This window comes from Monodon monoceros, unplaced genomic scaffold (assembly GCF_005190385.1).
Source record: "Monodon monoceros isolate NGI ecotype Baffin Bay Population unplaced genomic scaffold, NGI_Narwhal_1 Super_Scaffold_13, whole genome shotgun sequence".
In the NCBI taxonomy this organism is placed as follows: Eukaryota; Metazoa; Chordata; class Mammalia; order Artiodactyla; family Monodontidae; genus Monodon; species Monodon monoceros.
In genome coordinates this window covers 84586807-84611325 of record NW_021703769.1, presented here as the reverse complement: position 1 = coordinate 84611325, position 24519 = coordinate 84586807, and the positions used below count along the sequence as shown (strand labels likewise).

The 24519-nt window shown below is 52.6% G+C and overlaps 1 protein-coding gene across 4 annotated transcripts in view; it reads right to left on the bottom strand.

The window, feature by feature from the left end:
- The window catches only part of MAD1L1 (mitotic arrest deficient 1 like 1), a 323294-nt gene that overhangs the window by 229797 nt on the left and 68978 nt on the right, over nucleotides 1–24519 (bottom strand). For 3 of the 4 annotated variants that reach the window (XM_029219334.1, XM_029219333.1, XM_029219335.1), the window contains exon 10: nucleotides 11962–12048. In XM_029219334.1, coding sequence (XP_029075167.1) covers nucleotides 11962–12048 — 87 coding nt within the window. Of the gene's footprint in view, nucleotides 1–796; nucleotides 4151–11961; nucleotides 12049–24519 lie in introns of those variants that run through there. The other variant, XM_029219338.1, reaches the window with a different exon arrangement.

Sequence of the window (24519 nt, the reverse complement as noted above, 5' to 3'; positions counted from 1 at the left end):
CCAGGAGAAACCCACAAGCGCGAAAGGGCCGCAGGCCTGCCCAGCCCGGTATCTGCACGCCGCGGGGAGGGCTAGATGGAGCCGGACACGCAGCCTCCCGCGGTAATTTTCCTGCAGCCACTGCTACCGAGCTAACCACTCAGAAACTGATGTCATTCTGGGGATGAACATTTTTTCCAGTGCTTGAATAAAAGGGGGAGTTTCACATTTTATCCACTTCCACATGCCTTAACAATAAAAACTTATTTAAAAGATCCATGAATATGTAAATGGCATTTTAAATATGGAAATGCAAAGCATGCAAGAAAACAGTCTGGGTGTGAAATATTAATGGCGTCTCATCTTGCTGAGAGGAGACAACACAAGCTGGCTGCAGCGGCAGGATGGGGAGCCCTGGCCCCTGCTCAGCAGACAGGGCAGCGCCCAGGGCTCTCCCGGGCAAAGGGGGGCGGGGGGCGGCCTTGCCCCAGGAGAGCCACTGCGGACCCACACTCTGCCCCCCCCACCTCCCAGCCACCTTGCTCCGCTGCTTTCCCCTCCAGAGCCACCAGGACCAAACCGGGTGTCTTTGCCAGTGCAACCTCAGACTGCACACGTTCCACCAGCACGGCGTCTACACTGCCTGCTGTACAGATGGGCGTGAAGGGGCACCAGAGTGAGAGCCGAGTCCTCCCTCACCCAAGCAGGGCTGGAGAGCCCCGCGAGGACAGAGTCGTCTCTGGGACACGAGCGCAGGGTAACCTCCAGGGTCAGAGGCTGGGGACTCGGCTACAGGTCAAGCTGGGCACAAACTCACCAGCAGGCCCATCAGGAGGCTTGGAACCTTCGGGTCTGCGTGTGGAACGGAGGGCCCAGAGGTCGGCCAAAGTCCTCAGCTGGTGATGGCAGGGCCTGTGTGGGACACACACACACGCCCCTCCAGGTGGCAGCACACCTGTGTGTGTCCACCGAAAGTGAGGGTGACAAAAGCAAGAGACTGATGACCCCTAACAGAACAAAGGCCATCTTCCTATAGAAAATTCCTCCACCCTCCCTCCAGGGAGCTCATGGTGCTTTAAGGACCTTCCTGCAAGGTACTGACGGCAAAGGAGTGAGCAGGCCTCTCTCCACACGACAGAACAGGAAACCAAGGAAGACGAGCTGTTGCTGCTCAAAGTGTGGTCCTTGGACCAGCAGCATCGGCAGCACTGGGGCGCCAGCAGGAAATATAGGAAATACGGAGCATGGTCCCCATTCCAGACCTGCCGAGCCCAAGCCTGCGGTGAAAGCCCAACGGGCACTCTTTACACTCACTGAGCTGGAGAAGAGCTGGGCGGACAGACTGCCGAGCGGTGACCCCACAGGAGTCACACAGCACAGAGCAGCCACCGTGCCCGGCCCACCAGGGAAGCCCTCTGGGCAGTTAAGTCCCCCAAGTACCAACTGCAGCCATGGGCTTCCACATACAGCTCCTGGCTCATCCTCACACAAGCCTGGGCGAGGCCAAGGGCACTGCTAGGTGGTGATCCCACACCGGGATGGCACAGCCGGGAACCCCACAGTGTTTGCCAGCGAGACCAGACTTCCCTCTGGACCCAGCATGGACCAGATTTCTCCCTTAGCGGGAGGGGGCTTGCTCTCAGGTACAGAAGCCAGGCAGCCACGGTCTGGAAAGTGAAGCAACTCCAACAGGCTCAGGGCCAAGCTGGAGCGGCCGTCAGCCCTGAAGGTCTGCACCCACCGTCAGAGGTGCAGCACGGGCGCCCGGCCTCCACGTCCCTGCCCCGAGGCTCTCACCCACACTGATGGGGAAGCAACTGGAAGACCCAGGAACCACCACTCAAGGAGAGGAACGCAGAACCCAATTCCCAGGGAGGCGTCTGCGGAAGAGGTCCATTCATCCCCAGTGCTTTCGGTCACTGCTCTCCCCACCCTTTCTAATTGGCCACAAAATTTAGAAGCCTGGTAACAGCACTCCCTCTGGGGAGGCCACGGAGGAGGGTCTGAGGAGAGAGCCGCAGGAAGTGGCTCTGAGGGCTGCAGGCACCACCTCACGTCCAAACACGGGCACTGCAAGCAGGTGCGGTGCTGTGCCCTCCGCCCGGCGAGGAGGCCGGGGGTCCCCCTGCACTCAGCGGCATGCTCACAGCAACTGCTGGCTTCTCCTCTTCCTGCCAGGAGTCCCAAGCAAGCAGGGAGGTCCGAGAACTAACGTGACTGGCAGACTTGGGCAGAGCCCAGAGGCTGTGCCCACACTGCGGCGCCCCAGACGGCGGGAGGGCACAGGTGAGCGTGCTCGGCCCCAACACCCCAAGCAGGCCCCATGCGGCAAGGCTGGCCCCTAACGTCCCTTAAGAGACACAGCTCTGGGGCGTTGGCCGCAGCTCTTCCCACACCACCAGGGAGGGAAGGAAACACCCTGACTTCCTGAGAGGTCCGTGTCAGCGCGCGTGCACCAGACACCAGACGTGGGGTGGCGAGCCCTCCTGTGGCGGCCTGTCCCACAGAAGGGGGAATCGGCTCAGTAGCGACAGAGACGACGGCTTCCTGCCACGAGCCACGTGTGCACAGCAACCACCACCCCGGGAAGCAGACACCGTGCCAACCCCATTTTGGAGAGAAGGGAAATGAAGCCTTCACAGGCGCCCGGCCCCCGCGGAGGCCAGTGTCGCGGGCAGACGTGTGTCCTGCCTTCTCTCGGTCGTCAGCCTGGCCCGGGCACCCAGCAGACACGCCCGCCACGGTCCAGACAGGCTGCTGAGAGCCGGTGCCGCTCGGCCCGGGTGGGACTAGGAGGGGCGCCGGGGACAGGGGCAGCTTCTCCAAGCTGGTGCCCCCGGGACGCGCCCTGGGAGCCGGGCCGGGAGCCCTTCATCCGCGTCCACCACCGGGCGGACCAGCCCGACCGCAGACTGAGGGCCGGCAGCTGGAGGGGACGGCGGCCGAGGTCTGAGGCAAGCACCAGGAGACGCCAGCAGCTGCCCTCTTGCAGATGCCCCAGCTCTGGGTCACCCCGGATGCTCTCTTCTGGGGTTTTGCTGTTTTCCACCATTCCGGCCGGATCTCATACAAGAGCTACTTCCTCTAAGAAACGTTCCCTGGTCTACTAGGTAGCCAGGAAGTAAGAAAAGATCTCTCCCGGGGAACAAACAGCCTTATATTTTCTCAGTGCTTCCATACTCGTGTGTGAGTACATGTGAGCATGTACACGTGTTTGTGTATGTGTGTACACACACGCACGCACCACATGGCAGGCACTCACCCCACTGAGGTTCACGTAACGCCGTGAAGCGGCCAGCGCTTTTTACAGACATGATCTCAATGACACTGCCGAGCGCCGCGGCCACTAGGGAAACTGGCCAGCCCCACTCGGGCACCAGGCACAAACCTGGAGCACAAAGTACCTTCCCAGGTGCCAGATAACTCATCACTTAGGTATAAAGCAGAACAGCCAAGTTCACTCGCTAGTGGGTTTTAAGCCATCAATCTGCCACAAAGCGAGGCCGAGGGGATGACGGGGAGAGCTGGCGGGCACTGCGGCCGGGGCAGGGGCTGGGACCCAGGGGGCCGGTGCCAGGCCAGCCAGCAGGCAGCTGGACGTGCCAGCTCATCTACTCCAGCTGCTGCCACACCTGATTCACCAGAGCAAAGGAGGGCGGGACTGATGGACAACTGGACAGAGACAAACGGAAGCACCAGCCACGCTCCAGGGTCAGCACCGAATACGTCCCGCCTGCCCCGATCCTGGTTGGGCCAGGGCAGGGACACAGGCACCCAAAGAGCCAGCACATGTCCCCCTCCCACCCCACCAGGACTTAACAGCGTGTCTTAACAGGGGAGAGAGGAGAAGACATTTACTATTCACTCAACAAACAACTGCTAGGCCTCGATTCTAGCAGCACACACCCCCGAAGTCACTGTACTCTCATGGAGTTTACATTCCAAGAGGGAGAAGCACACAAGAAATGTTAACCCACCGATCAACACACGAATGTGTCAGGTTAGTGCTGTGAAGAGCGAGGCAAGACTGGGAGGAAAGGACAGCTGACAGCACGGGGACAGGCAGGACAGCCTCTCCATACGTGGTGACTTAAACGCACGCTTCGGTCACACCAGCCACATTTCAAGTGCTCAACAGCTGCGTGTGGCCAGCGGCCACTGCCCCCAACAGCACGTGGACCACTGCTAGCATCGCAGAGAGTCCTGCTGGATGGCGCCGTCCACCCCGGACAGACGGCTAGGCCGCCCTAGACGGCTGTGCTCTGGCCTCTGCACTGAAGCAGCCAGCCACGGAAAGCAGCCCAGCGCCAACTCTCAGAGAACCTAAAAGGGCCCTGGGAGACGGTCAGCATGTGAATAAATGTCATCATGACCGATTCGCAGGAGAGAAAACGAGGGCTCCATAAAGTTGGAGCTTCCTCAAGATCTCACAGCCAGTAGTCGGAAGGAAGGTGCAGGGATGAAGCTACAAGTCAGAGCCCGACAGTCCGGGGCTGCGTGTGTCTGCCAGGAGCCACTCCATCCCCCACCCCGGAGACACACACACACGTCTCGGCGCTCCTCCCTGTGGCCACATGCCATGTGAGTCGTGTGACCAGCACCAGCTGTGGGAGCTCAGCCTGGCCTGAAGAAGGGGCTTCCTGGTCTAGAACCATCGAGCTCATGGCCGGCGTGCCCCACGGCGTCCTTGGAACTTGTGCACCGCACGACCACCACGGAGGAACGTGTGGAGACGAGCCTGAGACACAGGCTGGTTCCACACCTCCTGCCAAAGCCCATTTACGTCGAGTGGCACCAAGAGCTGACCGGACAGGCGAGGCCCTGGTCTTCATCACTGAAAACCCCTGGGGCCACTGCTGCGGGGACAGTAACCAGGCCAAGGCAAGCGTGAGACCAGGTGGGGGACGGCTGGCGCTCGCTCAAACCACCCCTACCTGGGACGGGAGCAGACCATCCTCCACAACGGCTTCTCTGCGGCTCCCGTGCTCTCCCTGCCAGGCTCAGCACCCTCCTGGGGGATAAAGGGTCAAGAGGGCCTGGGAAGGTCCCCATAGGGCCCACACGAGTCACCCTGGCAGGAAGCTGAGACAGACTGGCTGTGGCCCGTGGTCAGCACCGTGGTGCAGACTTCCCTAGGGTCCCTGCCTCCCAGTCAAGGCCACTGGGTGATCACTGAACCCATGGAAGCCCATGGAGCTGGGGCACCATGCAAGATGGAGGGAGCACAGAGGAACGAGGCAAAGCCTGGCCCCCACGATGGCGCCCAGCCCGCCCAACAGAGGACAGGGTCAGAGGCTGGCCACCCCGTGCAGAGCCCGACCTGGGCTTCTGCCCACCTGACTTCCAGGCTGGTGGCCCAGGACGGGCACGGCACAGGCAGCCAGGCCTCAGGCCTTACTCCGTCTATCTGTCATGTTACTGTGCACAATCAACTGAGCCGTTCATTCGTTCACTCGCTCAACAAGCGCACGCTGGGCCAGGCCCTCCTCTGGGTCCAGGGAGCTTGCACGGCAGTGGGGGACAGGGCACGCACGGAGCGTGTTGAGGGCAGGCGTGCACAGTGCCACTTGCGGCACAGTCACCAGGAACTGCCCAAGCACAACCCCAGGAGGGAGGGCCAGGCTACGCGCGGATGCCTGAGCGAGGAGCGCCGCAGGCAAGGGCGCCAGTGGGCCTGAGCCAGCTCTCACCCAGCTGCCCCACTATCCCTCGGTCCAGGTGAAGGAGGACTTCAGCGCTGCTCTATGGCGCTCCCACCTGCCTGGTCAGCTGTAGGCCATGGGCGGAGTCGCATCCACACTCACGCCCCTAGTCTAGATGGCTAAGCCAACCGCAGCCTCCACAGCCAACCACCCTCTCCAACCTTCAGGTGCTTGTCGACCAGGCCTCTTACTGCCATCACCACGCGTCCAAAACTGAATTCCCGGTTCCCTCTGCCTTCACCTGCTCTTCTGCTAAGTTCTCCAGCAACATAAGAGGCAAATCCACCATTCACACGCTCTCACCAAAGACCTCACTCTTGTCTTTTTGTCTTACCTGCAACGTGTGATCCACAGCAAACCCCGCATCCTCATCTTTCAGGTGTGCCCACACCTTCAACCCCTTCCCATCTTCTCTGCCGCCCCCCACCCCAAAAGACACACCTTCTCACTCCTAATGAGCCCGCTGGAAAGCTCACCACTGCCCTGCCCTGCGCTAGGCCGGAAGTCACACTTTCCCAGGCACCTCAAACAAGAGGACAGTGACAGCCATGGCCATAACCCCCAGCCAACGCTGGCTCACTGCACCAGGCACACTCCCAGCGCTTTACCGAGGTTCTGTGGCGACTCACACGGCAATCCTACGACCTATCGCCATCACCTTCACAGGTGAGGCAGAGAAGATGGGGACACGGCGACACAGAGCTACTCCATGGTGGGGCAAGACTGGACCGCAGGAAGCCTGCGTTTAGACCGGCGAGAGCTTGCAGACCCTCCCCGGCCCGGGTCAGACACAGAACGAAATCCAGCCAGATGCACAGGGAGCAGGTTCTCCCGCCCACGCGCTGGTCATCAGGAATCTTCTGCTCCCGTCGCTTGCCTGGCTGGCCTCTGGACAGCTTGAGTCTACCATAACTCACACACACACACAGGTGACAAAGGTAACAAGGCCTAATTGTATTCCGAGGTTCAAAACGACAGACTAAATGGTTTGCACAAAGTGAGAAAAGAGCCACATTAAGAATCATGACTGTCATGCTGATCTGAAGCACCCCTGGGAGGCGCAGAGAAACCCATCAACCTGGCAGATGCCAGGAAAACACAGTAGCCAAGGGCTCCACCTCCCGAGGCAGATGGTACTCCATCCGTTCATTCTCAAGCCCCCTTCACTAAACAACAATCATCTCCTCCCAACGCTGCCCAGAGCCCCCAGCATGAGGAGGGCAGCGCCATGTGGAGGGGGCCGGCCGGCTCCCCGGTCAGTGGCCCAGGCCAAGGCACCAGGAGGCTCCCAGGGGCGTCCAGGACCGGCCAGAGTTCTAAGGCAAGACCAGGGCTCCAGGCGCTGCAGGGCTCCTCACACACTGACAGCTTGAGGCCAAGGGCTCTTCTGAGACATGCAGAGCCCAGAGGAGGAAAGACCTGAGCTTCAAAACAAACTGCAGGGCTTCCCTGGTGGCACAGTAGTTAAGAATCTGCCTGCCAGTGCAGGGGACATGGGTTCAAGCCCTGGTCCAGGAAGATTCCACGTGCCACGGAGCAACTAAGCCCGAGCACCACAACTGCTGAGCCTGCGCTCTAGAGCCCGTGAGCCACAACTACTGAGCCCGTGAGCCACAACTACCGAAGCCTGCACGCCTAGAGCCCGTGCTCCGCAACAAGAGAAGCCACTGCAATGAGAAGGCCGCGCACCGCAACAAAGAGTAGCCCCCGCTCACCGCAACTAGAGAAAGCCCACGCGCAGCAACAAAGACCCAACGCAGCCAAAAATAAATAAACAAATTTATCAAACAAACAAACAAAACACTTCAGTCATCAGAGCAGCCCAGAGCTGGTGTGCTTTGGGGGCGATCAGGCAGCCTTTGAAGCTGAGTGTACAGAGGGATCATCAGCCACGAAGAGCCGGGCTCGGCAGGAGCGCACGGAGCGCGGCGGGCAGAACCACGAAGTCTGCACGGCTTCCCCTCACCCACTTCTACAGCAGGTTCTAAATCCGCATCAAGGATGCGGCCTGAGGCTCACACCAGCCGGCCCATGACGCACGTCTCCAATGGAGCAGAGAAACGCATGACCCAGGGTTCTCTGCAGCCACATGTAGTACCTCTCAGGGACCTCTCAGGGACTGGGGCTCCAGCCCCAAATAAACCGTGTGGAGCTCCTAGGACGCACAGACCAGGATTCAAATCCTGTTTCTATGGCTTCCTAGCTGTTCAATACAGGGCTCGACTCTGCTGTGCAACAGAGGACAGCAGCACCATCTCGCAGCATTCAGGTGAGATGGAACCGGGTACCGACAAAGGCTCAGCCAGCTTCACCGCTCTCACCATCTCCACCACGCAGTGTGCACAGGTGAGAACTGGACCCCAGGAGCCTCCGCTCCACTCCATCCCCCACTCTCCACCAAGGCAGAGAAATGCAGGCATCACAGCCCCACGTGTCCCCGCACAAGCTTCCCTGCTCCCCTGTCCTTCGAGGTCGTCCACAAGGTTCTGAGCCACAAAGAGACGCAGCCTCCCGTCCACCCCGGCCCACAGCACCCCTGGCTCTGCAAACGCCAGGGCTATGGAGTGAGGTGCTGGGTCCTGAAGACGCCAGGATGCTCTTGGGACCCGCTAGGGCACAGGCGGCTGCATGGCAGTGTCAGGGGAGCTCTGCATGGAGAACACTGACAGGGACACACCTAGAGCCGCTCACAAACCCTGAATACTCGCGTGTCCTCAGCACACCTCCAAGGAAACAGGATCAGCGTTCAAGCGCCAAAACCAGTGCTGGGGCGGCCACAAAAGAAAGGCAAGGTGCCCTGGGCTGTAATTAAACTCCTGTCCAAAGGCACTGACACACCCATTCATCTCAGTGACCAGTGGCGCCCTGGAGCTGTCCGAGGTCGGCCATGAAACGGAAAGCACAGAGAGGCTGGCCTGGCAGTCCAGGACAGCCCGCTAACAGAGAGCCACACAACTATTAGCTCTCCCTGAAGGACACGCTTACAAGGTGCCAACCAGAACCCCGCGAGACCTCTGGCCCCACCACCACCTGCACGCCACCTGGGGTCTCCTGAGCGCTGCTGAACGCCAGGCACCTCCTGCCATCTCGCCCCCGACCCCAAACAGCCCTCCGAACCCTCCGACCGGACCCCCGCCTGCCTGCGTGCTGGCCAGACCCCAGGCTTTCACCCTCTTGCCAAGGTGCCTCTTCCTGCCTAACCTGAATTTCTGCCCAACTTGCCTTTAAAGACGTGAGGAAGTGAAATCAGCTGTCCCCGCCTCACGAGATTTCCTGGCCTCCGCACGGACGCCCCCATCATGGCCACGTCGGCCTGCTGCTGTGAGAGCAGCAGCTGCCCAGACCCCTGCGAGCGTGAATGGTGCGGCGCACGTGTCCTCTCCCCGTTCTGCTCGGCCAGGGCCTCGAGGGCACTGGACCCCAGCTCCCTGCCACCTCCTCACAGGGCCTGCACGGGACTCTACCATGAACAGATGGGGCAGGAACCCGACGGCCCCTTATCGGCTGAGGCCTTATGTCACACCTCACCTCACCTCCCAGGGCCCATCCTGCAGAAGAGGTGAGGCACACAGCTCTTTCTCGGGATGCCCGAGACTCAGTTGCTCCTGGGTGACTGCATCGGCTCTCAGAGGGAGCCCAAGGGTCCTGAGAGGTGGACAAGTTGGCAGGAGTCACGCAGACCTACCAGCCACCACGAAGGACTGCTCCCGGAGGTGGAGAGTCCATTCCTGAACCAATCCCAAAGAAGAGGCGGGACGGCTGAATCTATATGTGTGACCACAGTCGAAAGCACTGCCGGAGCTGCGGACGAGAGCTACATTCATGAAGCTGAGAGGCTGGATTTCCTGCTGCTGCTCAAAGCAGGTCATTTTAGAAAGTACCTCTCAGTTTGGCGGGAGAAAAATGCAGACAAGTTTCCATTCCTCTAATAGTTCATTCTTTTTCAAATTCAAAGTAAAATAAAGAGGATCGCCTGGAAAAATGTCAAACGCTTTAATTTCAAATCACTTTTAATGCCTGTTTCATCTGACAGTAGCTTTGAAAGCAAAAGGCAGTCTTTATCATTTGAGGTTTTTTTTTTAACTTTTTAAAAAATTGATTAATTAACTTTTTTTTTTTTTTTTGGCTGTGTTGGGTCTTCGTTGCTGCATGCAGGATTTCTCTAGTTGCGGCGAGCGGGGGCTACTCTTCGTTGCGGTGTGCAGGTTTCTCGTTGCAGTGGCTTCTCTTGCTGAGGAGCACAGGCTCTAGGCGAGTGGGCTTCAGTAGTTGTGGCACACGGGCTCAGTAGTTGTGGCACATGGGCTCAGTAGTTGTGGCACGCGGGCTCAGTAGTTGTGGCTCACGGGCTCTAGAGCACAGGCTCAGCAGCTGCGGCTCACGGGCTCAGTTGTTCCACGGCATGTGGGATCTTCCTGGACCAGGGCTCGAACCCGTGTCCCCTGAACTGGCAGGCGGACTCTCAACCACTGCGCCACCAGGGAAGTCCTCATTTGAGGTTTTTAAGCTAAACTGATGCGATTATGTCCAACATAACCAGATGCTTCTAAAAGCCAATTTTCAAAGAGACATCAGCCCCCCAAATAAGAAAGCCTTCCTTCGGTTATTAATAAAGTATTGAAACGCCAACTGCACGGGGGTGAGGCCGCGGAGGATGTTCGCGGAGAGCAGGCTGACTTCCACCCCCAACCAGCTAGCCAGCCAGTGCAGGGCACCCGGGGTCCCTCTGTGGTCACCGTCCTCTCAGCCTGCCCCCAAGCCCTTCACCCACTGGAGGGGCTGACCTCACTCAGCTTTCCACCCTCAAGTGAATCACATGGGAACTGACTAGTTTAACACCATCCTCCACAGATACCTGGTCTGGGGCAGACTTTCAACCCCATTTGGGCCAGTGAGAGTGACTGGGGTGGGGGTGGGGGTCTGCCGCCAGTGGGGGTCCTCAGACAGGTTTCCTTGTTCCAAAAAGGAGACCCAAGAAGGAGACCTCTCTTTCCGCCTCTTATGCGACACCCAGAACCTGGTCAGCCACCCTGCAAGCACGAGAGAAACCAGCCTGAGCCCCAGGGGACAGAGGCGGACAGCCCTGCAACAGGCCAAGCGCGGCTCGGTGAGGAACAAGCATTTGGTTTGGTGCCCTACGCGGCACAGAGCTCCACAAACCCTTGGAATTTCCTGAACGAGGTGAGTGCCTTTTGTGAACAAGCCCCTTCAGCCAGAGCCCTGGGCAGGAAGGGCGGGGGAGAAGCCAGAGGAACCAACCAGCAGAAGAGAAGTTGGAACTTTCAGCTCCACCCCCGCCCCGCCTCCAGGGAGGGGAGCGGAGATAGAGACCAAGTGAATCACCAATGGCCATGATTGGCCATTAAGTTTCCTACTTAATCAAGCAGGAAACTCCACAGACACTGCTGAACAATGCGGCTTCCGAGTCACTGGACACAAGGAGGAGCTGGGAGGGCAGCACACCTGGAGAGGACACGGCAGCTCTGCCCCCACCCCACACACACGCCTCATGCATCTCTTCCCAGCCGGCTGATCCCAGCTGCACCCTTTGTAATAAACCAGTAATCCTAAATAAAGTGCTTCCCTGAGTTCTGTCGATCATTCTAGCAAACCGGCAGAGAGGGGCTGGGGGGACCCTGAATTTGCAGTCAGATGGAGTGCGGGTAGCCTGGGAACCCCGAGGCAGGCGCACCTTGTGGGACCGAGCCCTCACCTGTGGGGTGTGGCTGACCTGGGAGTGAGTGGCGGAGCTGAACTGACTCCTGGGGCACCCAGCAGGTGTCAGAGGCAGAACTGGTATGGAACCAGTTCCTCAGGCCCTGGAGGGAGTCAGAGCTTCCTGCCCGGGCGTGGACACAAATGCCCCGGCTGTGCTGCTAAGTGGGACCCTTCCCGAGGACACAAGTCCACACACGTACAAACACTCAGACACTTCAACCCAGGTTCCAGGTTTCCACACGTTCATGGGGCCACTCAGAGCCCACGCCTCCACAAAGACGCAAATGCTCCTGGTGGGGCGCACGTCTTCCTCCCAGACCCCATGCCCTGGAAGCCAGCCCAGGGCTCCAGGGCTGATCTACCACAGCGTCCAGATGACAGTACACCCGCCGCCTCAGCTGAGTCTCACTGCCACGGGGAACCCCGCTGCCCCAGCTCCCGCTCGCTCAGGCCGAGGCAGGGATGGTGAAGCACAGCCACTCCTCAGCCAGGGGCACACTCACCGGCACCCTGCTTTCCGAAGCGGACATGTCGCCACAAAACCATGGGCCGCCAGGCCTACCTGCTGGTGATGGAGCTGTTCCTGTCCTTGAGGGTGAGTTCGCGCTGCTGCAGCTCCACGATGAACCTGGACAGGTCCTCTGGGGTCCTGGGGAGATCAAGAACACATGTCAGTGCTGGTTGTGCCCTGAAGGGGGACTGGCTGACACTAGAAGGCGGCCCAAAGCCACTCCAGCCACTGGCGGTTCACAGGCCTGGGGCGAATTAGGGCCTGTGCACCGTCCCCGGAGCAGCGGGGTGTGGAGCTGTGCTCTCACCGCCAGCTGGGCTCACACCACAGCCAGCCGCTAGCCACGTAACAATGGGGACACTACTTTTATAAGCCCTGATTTTACTTCACCTGTAAAAATAGGGTCGATACATAACAATGTCACCATGCAGAGGATTTGAAGCGAGGTTTAAAAGCACCTACCAGGCAGCAAGCAGAGGAGGTGCCCAGTGCATTCCAGTTGCCTTTCCTCCCTTCCCCTTCAAAATCCAGGTATAAGAACAGCAGCAATGTAACAACCACAACAGATACACACATGCCCAATGCCTCGTAATTTTCAGAAGTATTCCAGCTTAACGATCTCAGTTAATGCTCAGAGCAGCCCTGCTGTCTACTGTTTCCATTTTGCAAATGGGGAAACTGAGACTCAAAGACACTGAGGGCTGGTTCAAAGGCCACCCACGCTCAGCAGCAGTAAGCCTCAGTCCGAACCCCCTCCTCTAGCTCAGCACCACGGCTCGGGAGAACACACTCCAAGAATGGCTTTGACATACAGGTGGCCAACAGGGACACGAAAACATGCTCAACATCGCCAATTACTAGAGAAATACAAATCAACACTACAGTGAGGTACCACGTCACCAGGTCAGAATGGCCATCATCAAAACATCGACAAATAAGACATGCTGGAGAGGGTGCGGAGGAAAGGGAACCCCCCCACACACTGTTGGTGGGAATATAAATTGGTACAGCCACTATGGAGAACAGTATGGAGGTTCCTCAAAAAAGTAAAAATGGAACAACCATATAATCCTGCAATCCCACCCCTGGGAGAGGGACTGGAGAAAACTCTAATTCAAAAAGATACATGCATCTCAATGGTCACTGAAGCACTATTTACAAGAGCCAAAACATGGAAGCAACCTAAGTGTCCATCAACAGATGTGTGGATAAAGAAGATGTACACACACACACACACACACACACACACACACACACACACAGGAATACTACTCAGCCATAAAAAAAGAATGAAATAACGCCATTTGCAGCAACATGGATAGACCTAGAGACTGCCATACTGAGTGAAGTTAAGCCAGACAGGGAACGATATATATCATGTGATATCACTTACATGTGGAATCTAAAAAACGGATACAAATGAACTTATTTACAAAACACAAATAGACCCATAGACATAGAAAACAAACTCATGGTTACCAAAGTGGGGAGGGGGGGATAAATTTGAAATTTGAGATCAACATATACACACTACTGTATATAAAATAGATAAACAACAAGGATCTACTGTACAGCACAGGCAACTATATTCAATATCTTGCAATAACCTATACTGGAAAAGAATCTGAAAAAGAACAGATGTATTTAACTGAATCACTGTGCTGTACACCTGAAACTAACAACATTGTAAATTAACTATATTTCAATTTTTTTAAATGGCTGATTTTATTTTTAAAATGTCTTTGAGAGACAGAATGGAACTCCCAGCGGAGTGCAAACAGTCCCAACACCTGCGTGGGGCACACAGACTAGACGGCTCGCTGGTGTGCAGCGGCCGAGAGGAGGTGAGTGCAAGGGCCGGAGCCAGAGCCCAGGGCTACGCAGGGGCCACGGCTCGGTACCCACAGGCCCTCCTCCCGGCCCCCAGAGCCAGCGCACTGCCCAGTTTCCAAGAGCACTCTCTCGCCTCCTCACCCCTCCTGCTGAAGTGGGCACCTGCAGTCACGTCGTACCCAAGGACGGCTCACAGAAACCTGCTGAAACTGAGCCTCGAGTCCAGGGCCCACAGACTCTGCACCGCAGGGCCCCTGGGGCCTCCTCACCTCCCACTGGACTTTCCTCTGCCGCCTGAACACGGCAATCCGCCTGCTCCCCGAAACTGCGATAGTTAACCCTGGGCCTGCAAAGCTCTTCCCTCAGTCTCCCCAAGCCTAGCTCGGTCTCAAAAGAGAGGTCTCAGGAAAGATGTCACTTCCTCCAAGAAGCCCCCAACCCTCTCCCCACCCCATCACGACCCTCGCTGCACAGCACCACCACCCCTGCTATCAGTTTGGGGTCTCTCGGTGTCTGCCATCGCTAGAACGTTAGCCCAAAGACTTCCGCTTGTCGGTGGTACGTCCTGACAGCCCAGCGCAGCCCCTGCAGAGAGGGGGCCCATGGCCCCACTCGTCACACACAGGGGTTCTGGCATCAACATTCCTCCCAAGGTAATTCCACGATCTCTCCCTTTCAGACCACCTCATGGAGGCCCTTCCCTGGCCACCAGAAGAAAAACCCTTTCTTGGACATTTTGCGAGGACGTGGCCTCAAGGTGTGAGAACCGCTAGGCACAGTGCCGAGATTTCTACCCTAACTCTGCCCTGAACACAAGCCAACTTTGTGGATTAGAAAATACTTACATTGAAAAGATGTTTACCAGTAGAAGACCTTGAGAAACTAAAACCTAGGAGGGGGAGAGGTTGAACCAGCCTTGAATGCCAATTCCCCATTCTTTTCAGAGCTCCCTAATGTTTTCCAACCTCAGCGAGTTAAAGATACTAATAGGAAAATAAGTAAGCAAAACAAGTAAACCCTTTTAAGCCAAGAGATATTTTTTCTGAAACACTGTTAAGAGATTTAAGTTGTTTTCTATTTTTCTATGTTAGTCAAAGGAGTATGCAAACTATTATTAAATCAATGGGAAGTTTATTTAAAACCAATGAAGCAACTTGCATGTCTACTTTTGCAAGGCCCCCAGTCCCTATGGGCCCAGGACCAGCCAACGCCATGTGGGACAGGCAGACGGGTGCCCAGAGGGTGACTGGGGGAGCATGACGACGACCGGCCTCCTCCTCACTCCCCTTCCAGGCTGGGCCAAGTCTGCTCAGACCTGAAAGAGCAGGAAGAGCCCGTGGAGAAGCATCTGTCAGACAGACGGCCACACACTCTGCGGGGCCCCTCACTAGCCGAGGGGCAGCGATACCCTCCAGGCAGAAGCCTTCCTGGAAGCGGGGGAGCAATGGGCAGAGTCCGGAGCACGTGGCAGCAGTTTAGAAACAAGAGTCCTGCCCTGAGGTACAAAGTAGCCCCACAGGCTTCCCTGGGGGCGCAGTGGCTGCGAGTCCGCCTGCCGATGCAGGGGACGCGGGTTCGTGCCCCAGTCTGGGAAGATCCCACATGCCGCGGAGCGGCTGGGCCCGTGAGCCATGGCCGCTGAGCCTGTGCGTCCGGAGCCTGCGCTCCGCAACGGGAGAGGCCGCAGCAGTGAGGCCTGCCTACAGTAAAAAAAAAAAAAAAAAAAAAAAATTAGCCCCACATAGAGTAACACAGAGGAGTCAGACTCTTAAACGAGGTTCTCCATTTTCCTTTGAAGTAAAGATAATTTGAAATGTAACAATTTAATAATGAGGGGAAATTAGGAAGGGTCAAATGAAGAGAAAAATGAACTCCTTCAGAAATGCTCCACTGCCGCTGATGGGTCCGGGCCTCTGCATCTTCCTGTGACACCTGCAGGCTGAGGCTACCTGCTCGCACACAGCACCCCCCACCACCCCCACCCCCACCCCCGTCCAGGGCGGCCCGAGGCTCACACCCTTCAGCTGAACTTCACAGAGGCCATCAGACACCCAAATGCTTTGGAACTTTTGAGCAGCTGTTTCAACAAAGCGTCAAGGGGCCTGGCTCCATATTCGAATAAACTAAGCAAGAAACTGGCTTTCCTCTACCCCCCCTCCATGCCACTCCTCCCCCTCGACCAGCCATGCAAACAAGAGCCCCTGCAGCGTGGCCCGGGTTTGTGCTGCTCCCCCCCCCCACCCCGAGACCGGCGGGGGCGGGACGCCGGGGGCAGGTGGCCTCTGCACAGCCACAAGGGTATGGCTCTCGCACTGCCCAAGGCCAAGTCAGACTCTCCAGCAGTGGCTTCCTGGCCACGCCCCAGCCCCAAGCCCAAGGTGCAGTGCCATCATTCAGATGCGCCGACCCCCCCCCCCACAACCCCGCTCCCCACAGAGGAGGCGCTTCAAGCTGCAGGGCCTGCCTTTCCCAGGTGGTGCCCAATTCCGGAGACCAAACTGCACAGGCATGGACCCCGGATCCCATTCCTGCTTCAGCCCTGCCCCGGCCGCTGCTGGAAGGCACGCAGCAACGGGACCACCTTCTCTGTGTGGCCTCTGGGCTGAAAACCTGCAGCTCCTACTCTGTAAACAGAGACTCAGGAGTCCTGTCCAGTCATCCCTGCTGGCCACTAGGTTTCAACTTCTAAAAACCCAGAGACCAGGAAGCCAGGCGACAACACTCAAGAACTGTTCTACCCTCAGAGACACAGAAAAGGCGGGAAGTCTTTAAAGAGATGGATGGACTGCGGGAGACCTGGGGCTCAGGTCACAGCTCAGACAACTCCAGGCTGAGCCCGGCTCAACAGGGCTTCTTTAGGCTTATTTCCAAAACCCCAAGACCCAAGCACACGGCGGCACTACCACCTGATAACCCCTCACACATCCGTTCACGTCATGGGAGCGGGAACCTTTAAAACCACTTCTTAAGGTACACGATTCAACCCCACTGTAACACGAGGATTGGGAAACAAGGACAAAACAAAGGTAATAGTGAAAGCGGTGTGTGATAGCTCATCATGTAAATGAGGAGCACAAGCTTCCATTTAAAATTATCATTAATCAATAAACAGTATGGAATTCCACACACCTTTAGTTTGCAGTGTTGATCAAAAAGAAAATGTGTTCTGTTGGAGGGCTGTACTGTATGACCGTTAGTTAAAACAGAGTACTAGGGCTTCCCTGGTGGCGCAGTGGTTGAGAGTCCGCCTGCCGATGCAGGGGACACGGGTTCGTGCCCCGGTCCGGGAGGATCCCACATGCCGCGGAGCGGCTGGGCCCGTGAGCCATGGCCGCTGAGCCTGCGCGTCCGGAGCCTGTGCTCCGCAACGGGAGAGGCCGCAGCAGTGAGAGGCCCGCGTACCGCAAAAAAAAAAAAAAACAAAACAGAGTACTTGTGAGGCACTGGTTTGAGAATGTTCCACGTGAGAAAAAGAAAAGATAGTGAGGTGGGTTTGGCAACACGTGTACATTCTTGAGGCCGCGACGGGGCGAACCGAGGGCGCGGGTGAAGTTTGATCAAGGGGGCAGGAGGCCTGGCTTCAGGAGACCTCTGTCTAAACTGACAGCAGTACTATGAACACACCTGAAGAGAAGGAAGTAGGAAGAAATTAGGGCCTAAAGGACTCCCAAGGTAACCCAGTCCCCTGGGTGGACGGGCAGGAGGCATCTGGGTAACAGAGGACATGATCCCGGGCAGACTCATGCATCCCCGAGGTCCCACCATGGGCTCCTTGGGGAAGAAACCCAAGCAGGAGAGCTCACTCATCCAGCACAGTGGCTCCTGTGACCTAGCAAGACAAGTCGCTAGCAAGGCTACCGCCCTGCCCCACGGCCCCAAGGAGGGCTGAGCCGTCCTCCTGGACCAGGTAAGAAGAGCAGCTGAAAGAGGAGACCACACCCATCGACCAGCAACTGCACTTCCAGGAACACGTCTCAAGGAAGCAACCAGGGGTGTGCCCTACGTATGGTTAAGTACGCATCGTGGCATTGCTTGTTTCTCAATGTTGGTAAAACACACGTAACACAGACCTTCCCATCTAAACCACTTCTGAGTGCACACCCAGCGTCAGTGAGTCGTGCAGCCATCACCACCATACGTCTCCAGAACTTTCTCACGTTCCCAAACTGAGACCCTGTAGCCATTAAACAACAACCGCAATTCCCCCCACTCCCAAGCCAGCCCTTGGCGCCCACCCTCTACTCTATGAATGCGACGCCTCCAGGGACCTCTTATAAGCAAAATCATGCACTATTTGTCCTTCTGTGTCTGTCTTAATTCACTTAGCCTGAGGTCCTCAGTGTGCCAAATGTCTTATGTGACATTTGTTACATAGCAGAAACTAAGACACCATTCCTCTTTAAGGCTGAGTAATATTCCACTGCATGGATATACTTATTTTACTTAACCATTCGTCCTTCAATGGGTTGTTTCTACCCTTTGGCTACTGTGAATAATGCTGCTATGAACACTGGTTTTCAAATATGTGTTCAACTCTTTACTTTCAACTCCTTTGGATACATACCCAGAAGCAGAATTGCTGGATCATTCCATTTTCAATTTTTTGAGGAACCGCCATGCCATTTTCTATACCAGCTGTATGATTTTACATTCCCTGTGTATTTGTTTTTACTTTAAAAAAAAAAAACCTCAACAAGAGAAAATAAGTGAATAAGTTCTCACAGCCATAACATGGGATACTATGTTTGTTAAATCTGATGCTAGGCAAAAAGAGCTGGCCAGATGGCCGCTACAGATCACAAAATGTACAAGAGAACATAGGAGGGCATACTCCCTCCTGGTCAGGGCAATGGGATACGTATGGCTTCGTGGGATGTGGCATTGTAAAGTGTGTGTGTGTGTGGGGGGGGTGTCTGGAATAGTCAGAGTAACCCATGGGCCATTTGCACCAGAATCATCTGGATTAACTCCAGCCCACCTACCTCCAACTCTGGACCCACTGAAACGAAACCCCTGGAGGTGGGGTTTGGGACCTGCCAACAAGTGATTTTTTTTTTTAACATCTTTATTAGAGTATAATTGCTTTACAATAGTGTGTTAGTTTCTACTGTATAACAAAGTGAATCAGCTACACATATACATATATCTCCATATGCCCTTCCTCTTGCGTCTCCCTCCCACCCTCCCTATCCCACCCCTCTAGTGGGCCACAAAGCACCGAGCTGATCTCCCTGTGCTATGCGGCTGCTTCCCACTAGCTATCTATTTTACATTTGGTAGTGTATATATATGTCCATGCCACTCTCTCACTTCGTCCCAGCTTACCCTTCCCTCTCCCTCTGTCCTCAAGTCCATTCTCTATGTCTGCGCCTTTATTCCTGTCCTGCTCCTAGGTTCTTCAGAACCTTTTTTTCTTAGCTTCCACAAATATGTGTTAGCATGTGGTATTTGTTTTTCTCTTTCTGACTTACTTCACTCTGTATGACAGTCTCTAGGTCCATCCACCTCACTACAAATAATTTCATTTCTTTTTATGGCTGAGTAATATTCCACTGTATACATGCGCCACATCTTCTTTACCCATTCGTCTGTCGATGGACACTTAGGTTGCTTCCATATCCTGGCTATTGTAAATAGTGCTGCAATGAACACTGTGGTACATGTTTCTTTTTCAATTATGGTTTTCTCAGGGTATATGCCCAGTAGTGGGGCTGCTGGGTCATAGGGTAGTTCTATTTTTAGTCTTTTAAGGAACCTCCATACTGTCCTCCATAGTGGCTGTATCAATTTACATTCCCACCAACAGTGCAAGTGGGTTCCCTTTTCTCACACCCTCTCCAGCATTTATTGTTTGTAGATTTTTTGATTATGGCCACTGTGGTTGGTGTGAGATGATATCTCATTGTAGTTTTGATTTGCATTTCTCTAATGATTAGTTATGTTGAGCATCCTTTCATGTGTTTGTTGGCAATCTGTATATATTCTTTGGAGAAATGTCTATTTAGGTCTTCTGCCCATTTTGGATTGGGATCTGCATGAGCTGCTGATAAATTTAGGAGATTAATCCTTTGTCAGTTGCTTCATTTGCAACTATTTTCTCCCATTCTGAGAGTTCTCTTTTTGTCTTGTTTATGGTTTCCTTTGCTGTGCAAAAGCTTTTAAGTTTCATTAGGTCCCGTTTGTTTATTTTTGTTTTTATTTCCATTTCTCTAGGAGGTGGGTCAAAAAGGATCTTGCTGTGATTTATGTCATAGAGTGTTCTTCCTATGTTTTCCTCCAGGAGTTTTATAGTGTCTGGCCTTACATTCAGGTCTTTAATCCATTTTGAATTTACTTTTGTGTATGGTGTTAAGGAGTGTTTTAATTTCATTCTTTTACATGTAGCTGTCCAGTTTTCCCAGCACCACTTACTGAAGAGGCTGTCTTTTCTCTATTGTATATTCTTGCCTCCTTGATCATCAAAGATAAGGTGACCATATGTGCGTGGGTTCATCTCTGGGCTTTCTATCCTGTTCCATTGATGTATATTTCTCTTTTTGTGCCAGTACCATACTGTCTTGATTACTGTAACTTTGTAGTATAGTGTGAAGTCAGGGAGCCTGATTCTTCCAGATCCGTTTTTCTTTCTCAAGATTGCACTGGCTATTCGGGGTCTTTTGTGTTTCCATACAAATTGTGAGATTTTTTGTTCTAGTTCTGTGGAAAATGCTGTTGGTAGTTTGATACGGACGGCACTGAATCTGTAGATTGCTTTGGGTAGTACAGTCATTTTCACAATGTTGATTCTTCCAATCCAAGAACATGGTATATCTCTCCATCTGTCGGTATCATCTTTAATTTCTTTCATCAGTGTCTTATAGTTTTCTGCATACAGGTCTTCTGTCTCCTTAAATAGGTTTATTCCTATTTATTTTATTCTTTTTGTTGCAATGGTAAATGGGAGTGTTTCCTTAATTTCACTTCCAGATTTTTCATCATTAGTGTATAGGAATGCCAGAGATTTCTGTGCATTAATTTTGTATCCTGCTACTTTACCATATTCATTGATTAGCTCTAGCAGTTTTCTGGTAGCATCTTTGGGATTCTCTATGTATAGTATCATGTCATCTGCAAACAGTGACAGCTTTACTTCCTTTTTTCTGATTTGGATTCCTTTTATTTCTTTTTCTTCTCAGATTGCTGTGGCTAAAACTTCTAAAACTATGTTGAATAATAGCAGTGAGAGTGGGCAACCTTGTCTTGTTCCTGATCTTAGAGGAAATGGTTTCACTTTTTCACCATTGAGAACAACGTTGGCTGTGCGTTTGTCACATATGGCCTTTATTATGTTGAGGTAAGTTCCCTCTATGCCTACTTTCTGGAGGATTTTTATCATAAATGGGTGTTGAATTTTGTCGAAATCTTTTTCTGCATCTATTGAGATGACCATATGGTTTTTATCCTTCAATTTGTTAATATGGTGTATCACATTGATTGATTTGCGTCTATTGAAGAATCCTTGTGTCCCTGGGATAAACCCCACTCGATCGTGGTGTTTGATCCTTTTCGCGTGCTGCTAGATTCTGTTTGCTAGTATTTTGCTGAGGATTTTTGCATCTATGTTCAGCAGTGATATTGGCCTGTAGTTTTCCTTTCTTGTGACATCTTTGTCTGGTTTTGGTATCAGAGCGATGTTGGCCTCATAGAATGAGTTTGGGAGTGTTCCTCCCACTGCTACATTTTGGAAGAGTTTGAGAAGGATGGGTGATAGCTCTTCTCTAAATGTTTGATAGAATTCGCCTGTGAAGCCATCTGCTCCTGGGCTTTTGTTTGTTGGAAGATTTTTAATCACAGTTTCAATTTCAGTGCTTGTGATTGGTCTGTTTATATTTTCTATTTCTTTGTGGTTCAGTCTCGGAAGGTTGTGCTTTTCTAAGAATTTGTGCATTTCTTCCAGGTTGTGCATTTTATTGGCATAGACTTGATTGTAGTAGTCTCTCATGATCCTTTGTATTTCTGCAGTGTCAGTTGTTACTTTCCCTTTTTCATTTCTAATTCTATTGAGTCTTCTCCCTTTTTTTCTTGATGAGTCTGGCTAAAGGTTTATCAATTTTATCTTCTCAAAGAACCAGCTTTTAGTTTTATTGATCTTTGCTACTGTTTCCTTCATTTCTTTTTCATTTATTTCTGCTCTGATCTTTATGATTTCTTTCCTTCTGCTAACTTTGGGGTTGTTTTGTTCTTCTTTCTCTAATTGCTTTAGATGTAAGGTTAGGTTGGTTCTTTGAGATTTTTCTTGTTTCCTGAGGTAGGATTTTATAGCTATAAACTTCCCTCTTAGAACTGCTTTTGCTACATCCCATAGGTTTTGGGCCATCGTGTTTTCATTGTCATTTGTTTCCAGGTTTTTTTGATTTCCTCTTCAATTTCTTCAGTGATCTCTTGGTTATTTAGTACTGTATTGTTTAGCCTCCATGTGTTCATATTTTTTACAGACTTTTTCCTGTAATTGATATCTAGTCTCATAGCATTGTGGTCAGAAAAGATACTTGATATGATTTCAATTTTCTTAAATTTACCAAGGCTTAATTTGTGACTCAAGATATGATCTATCCTGGAGAATGCTCCATGAGCACTTGAGAAGAAAGTGTATTCTGTTGTTTTTGGATGGAATGTCCTATAAATATCAATTAAGTCCACCTTGTTTAATGTATCATTTAAAGCTTGTGTTTCCTTATTTATTTACATTTCGGTGCAAGTGGTCCATTGGTGAAAGTGGGGTGTTAAATTCCCCTACTATGACTGTGTTACTGCTGATTTCCCCTTTTACGGCTGTTAGCATTTGCCTTATGTATTGAGGTGCTCCTATGTTGGGTGCATAAATATTTACAATTGTTGTATCTTCTTCTTGGATTGATCCCTTGATCATTATGTAGTGTCCTTCTTTGTCTCTTGTAATAGTCTTTAAGTCTATTTTGTCTGATACGAGAATTGCTACTCCAGCTTTCTTCTGATTTCCATTTGCATGGAATATCTTTTTCCATCCCCTCACTTTCAGTCTGTATGTGTCCCTAGGTATGAAGTAGACAGCATATATATGGGTCTTGTTTTTGTATCCATTCAGCTAGTCTATGTCTTTTGGTTGGAGCATTTAATCCATTTACGTTTAAGGTAGTTATCGATATGTATGTTCCTATTACCACTTTCTTGATTGTTTTGGGTTTGTCATTGTAGATCTTCTCCTTCTCTTGTGTTTCTTGTCTAGAGAAGTTCCTTTAGCATTTGTTGTAAAGCTGGTTTGGTGGTGCTGAATTCTCTTAGCTTTTGCTTGTCTGTAAAGGTTTTAATTTCTCCGTCGAATCTGAATGAGAACCTTGCTGGGTAGAGTAATCTTGGTTGTAGGTTCTTCCCTTTCATCACTTTAAATATGTCCTGCCAATCCCTTCTGGCTTGCAGAGTTTCTGCTGAAAGATCAACTGTTAACCTTATGGGGATTCCCTTGTGTGGTATTTGTTGCTTTTCCCTTGCTGCTTTTAATATTTTTTCTTTGTATTTAATTTTTGATAGTTTGATTAGTATGTGTCTTGGCGTGTTTCTCCTTGGATTTATCCTGTATGGGACTCTCTGTGCTTCCTGGGCTTGATTGACTATTTCCTTTCCCATATTAGGGAAGTTTTCAACTATAATCTCTTCAAATATTTTCTCAGTCCCTTTCTTTTTCTCTTGTTCTTCTGGGACCCCTATAATTCAAATGTTGGTGCGTTTAATGTTGTCCCAGAGGTCTCTGAGACTGTCCTCAGTTCTTTTCATTCTTTTTTCTTTATTCTGCTCTGCAGTAGTTATTTCCACTATTTTATCTTCCAGGTCACTTATCCGTTCTTCTGCCTCAGTTATTCTGCTATTGATTCCTTCTAGGGAATTTTTAATTTCATTTATTGTGTGTTTGCTCTTTAGTTCTTCTAGGTCCTTGTTAAACATTTCTTGTATTTTCTCCATTCTATTTCAAGATTTTGGATCATCTTTACTATCATTACTCTGAATTCTTTTCAGGTAGACTGCCTATTTCCTCTTCATTTGTTAGGTCTGGTGGGTTTTTACCTTGCTCCTTCATCTGCTGTGTGTTTCTCTGTCTTCTCATTTTAGTTACCTTACTGTGTTTGGGGTCTCCTTTTCACAGGCTGCAGGTTCGTAGTTCCCGTTGTTTTTGGTGTCTTCTCCCAGTGGGTAAGGTTGGTTCAGTGGGTTGTGTAGGCTTCCTGGTGGAGGGGACTAGTGCCTGTGTTCTGGTGGATGAGGCTGGATCTTGTCTTTCTGGTGGGCAGGACCACGTCCAGTGGTGTGTTTTGGGGTGTCTGTGAATTTATGATTTTAGGCTGCCTCTCTGCTAATGGATGGGGTTGTGTTCCTCTCTTGCTAGTTGTTTGGCATGGGGTGTTCAGCACTGTAGCTTGCTGGTTGTTGAGTGGAGCTGGGTCTTAGCGTTGAGATGAAGATCTCTGGGAGAGCTTTCACTGTTTGGTATTACGTGGGGCCGGGAGGTCTCTGGTCGACCAATGTCCTGAACTCGGCTCTCCCACCTCAGATGCTCAGGCCTGACAACCGGCTGGAGCACCAAGACCCTGTCAGCCACACGCCTCAGAAGAAGAGAGAGGAAAGGAAGGAAGGAAGGAAGGAAGGAAGGGAGGGAGGGAGGGAGGGAGGAAGGAAAAGAAAGAAAGGAAGGGAGGGAGGGAGGGAGGGAGGGAGGGAGGAAAGAAAGAAAGAAAGAAAGAAAGAAAGAAAGAAAGAAAGAAAGAA